This window comes from Volvox carteri, assembly GCF_000143455.1.
Source record: "Volvox carteri f. nagariensis unplaced genomic scaffold VOLCAscaffold_66, whole genome shotgun sequence".
Lineage (NCBI taxonomy): Eukaryota > Viridiplantae > Chlorophyta > Chlorophyceae > Chlamydomonadales > Volvocaceae > Volvox > Volvox carteri.
This window is the reverse complement of record NW_003307609.1, coordinates 73815-76831: the sequence shown is the minus strand read 5'-3', so window position 1 is coordinate 76831 and position 3017 is coordinate 73815. Positions and strand designations below refer to the sequence as shown.

The 3017-nt window shown below is 49.2% G+C and overlaps 1 protein-coding gene across 1 annotated transcript; it reads right to left on the bottom strand.

The window, feature by feature from the left end:
* Positions 1-171: 171 nt before the first annotated feature.
* On the bottom strand, positions 172-1796 carry VOLCADRAFT_107423 (uncharacterized protein; the record flags this gene model as incomplete). Its single annotated transcript, XM_002956824.1, has 5 exons — positions 1288-1796; positions 944-1075; positions 598-854; positions 316-420; positions 172-221 (listed from the first exon to the last, which is right to left on the bottom strand). The coding sequence occupies exons 1-5, from the start codon at positions 1593-1595 to the stop codon at positions 172-174; spliced, it is 852 nt and encodes a 283-aa protein (XP_002956870.1). The 5' UTR covers positions 1596-1796.
* Positions 1797-3017: the final 1221 nt, after the last annotated feature.

The following is a 3017-nucleotide window of genomic DNA, read 5'->3' as shown; positions in this document are numbered from 1 at the left end:
CCTGCTGCGTCTCCATAACGTTGGCCTGGGCTGGGGGGTTGTACATTTTGTTGTGAAGTTAGGAAGGGATACAAGCAACATGATGTATTGCATGACAGGGAAGTTTCAAGTAGTTCATGTCTGATCTTAGTAACAACGCATGGGTATTTAGCTTTTACTGAGCAGTGGCGTTCACTTACCCTCAGTTGCAGCCGTGTGGTTGCTCTTCTTGCGTTCCTGACCTGCAAAAGAGAACACGGAGGCACAGATTGCAAGTGAGGTTGAGGTCGTCTTGAGGTTGAGGAAACGTCCACGTTTTTTCTTTGCATGCATTACCTGCTGGCTGAGTGCTGACCTCGACATGGGCAGTCACCCACTCCTTAAAGAGCTCGGTCGCACGGACGGCGTCCATGGTCGCCACGGTCTCGAGCTTAGCCTTGTCTGCAGTCGTCAGTCCGATGGCCTTGAAGAAGTCCGACTTTTTCTTCAATGCATGCATCGGCATCCGAAACGCGGGTTACTCAAACCCTAACATAAAGATCAGCACTGTGGGAGTGTGAGGTGTAACGCACAGTTTGATTGAATATCGTTTGGTTTCCGAAACATCACCCTTTCTACCTGACTGATGGTTGACCATCGCGTTCTGCAGCTTCGCCTTCAAGGCGTCATAGACAGTGTCGTACGTAGCCTTGTCTTCCTGCTGAACCTTTGAGAGGCTCTCTCCAGTCAGTGACCGGAAGAGCTCCACCATCCACCGCTTCCCCAAGTTCTTAAGGTCAACAACGTCGGTTGTCTTTTTCACCGCGCCCTTAAGCTTGTCCTTCTTCGCCAGTGCGGACGACAGGGTGTCCCAGGTAACCCCAAGGATAAGGAACCTGAAAATGTGCCAGCGTTATGTGATCTTGCGCAGAAAAGTACCCATGTCTACTACATCAATCCATGTTGTACCTACCCGCACGTTTACCACTTGTTAATCTTGATGGCGTCGGGCTTCGAAACCTTCTTAACGACCACCTGGTACTTCAATGGTATGGTGGAGGACAAGTGCTTGGCCACTTGCTTGGTTGTGGAAGGCCCACTTCCAGATGAGGCGTTACTGCATGACATGTCAGTGAGAACGGAATGAATGGCAAGTGTTGAAATAACATCGTGACAGAGTTGCAGAGTATCACAAGATAGCCAGCGCATACTGACAGAAAGCCTTAGACGGAGAGTACATGTGTGAACCCCCCCCCCAGGGTATCAGTTACCTTTCTTTATCAAAAGCTTAGCCTGTTGCCCCCCGTTCTGCATACCCTTATTCCTTACCTGTTCCGGCGCTTGTTGTTGTCCTTGGGGACAAGAACACGAACGAGTGTGCTCGACTCCAAGGCGTCGATGCCAAGCGTGGTCATCAGCGCCTCTTGCACGTGCTTGGCGCCGTAGTACTCGGACGCCTTCACTAATTCCGCAACGAACGCGTCCATCTTCAGAGCCTTCTGCCGTAAATAGTTCCTAAGTTTGTGGGCGACTGGACCACTGATGCCATTGGCGCAGGCCACCGCCGTAACGCCCGGGCTGCCGTCAAGAGGCCTAGGGAGAGATGGAGGAGAAACGTAGTCTTCTAAAACATCCATGAGCACGGAGTGTGCACACGTGAAAAGGTCGGCAGCTTCAAGTAATTTCAAAATGGATAGCTAAGCTACGTACACGTAACCACACTTTATAATACCCTATCAAAGTAATGTAGGGGGTTTGTGTTCGTTACCGAGTAGGTATGGATTGGCTTTGATCAGTACGACTCTGTGTCGTGTATGGCTTTCAGTGTGTTTCCACTTGGCCGCACACTAACTTTAAAGTTAGTGTGAAAATTTTAAACATTATCTTTAATGTGGACTTAGTGTGCGGCTAGTGGACAGGTGTTTCCACTAAGCCCCCCGGAACCGTACGACAGGTTGCTTTAAAGGCACCAAACCATTGTTATAGTAAGAGTGGGTGTAATTTATAAATCGCAAATCATTATTGTTTTGTCGGCTAATCGCTGGAGTGTGGGCAATTCGACCGGTCCTGCTGTGAATTCCACTGGCTAGCGGGCTATTAAAATTTGCGGCTGTGGATGAAGGAAAATACAAAAGCCAGCGTAGGGCCTTGAGGAAGGAAATGGCGGACTATGAATTTTCTCGCTCGGAAGTTAATGTCCACTTTGAAAGTTATCAGCAGGTCTGAGGCCCTGATAATTTGTGTGCCACTAATGCGGACTTAGTGTCCGAGGCGTACGCGTACGCACTGGGCCGTTCGGCTTTTCGCGTACGGAGTCCCTTTACGCGATTTTTTAAAGGATTTTTACTTTCTACTAATGTATTTAACTAGCTTCTTATCGCTTGCATGATTTGCTGAGCCAGGCGTGAGATCTTTGAAACTTAATGCTAGTGTGCGGCCAAGTGGAATCACCCTGTTTGTCAGACAATTTAAGGCAACCCTATACCATATTTTTAAGCTTAGTAATCTTTTTTTCCTTGTCTCTCAGCCAGCTTCTGACGTCGGGCTCTGCAGGTCGGGAAAGTTGGGAACAAATGCTTCCTCCAGTCGCCAACTGGAGCCAGTTCCTTTCAAGTAATCTGCAACATAACACAAGGAGAAGTACTGTAAACGTATGCTGCACCTCATACTTTGACCGTAATAACGGATAAGTGTACGGCATCCACATGTTAGACGGCAAGAACCAAGCAGGCGTGTTACATCCTAATTAATTAACATTATATGTTACCTATGACGTAAATGAAAATGTCGCCGCGACGGTTCCCTGTCTTCAGACTTTCTGTGTTTGCTCTCGGAGGGCTACAGAACCGGCAGACCAACCGCCAAACGCTTCAACGATCTCAAACGGTACTCCCACCGCCCGAGCAGCGGAAGCGCCACCACGACGCAGGCTATAGAGAGAATGCACCCCGCGCATATGAGGCAAACCACACTCTGCAAGGACTAAGTCAAACCAACACTCAGCACCACGCGTAGACTGACCCGCCAGCCACAACCGCGACGGATCACGCAAAAAACGC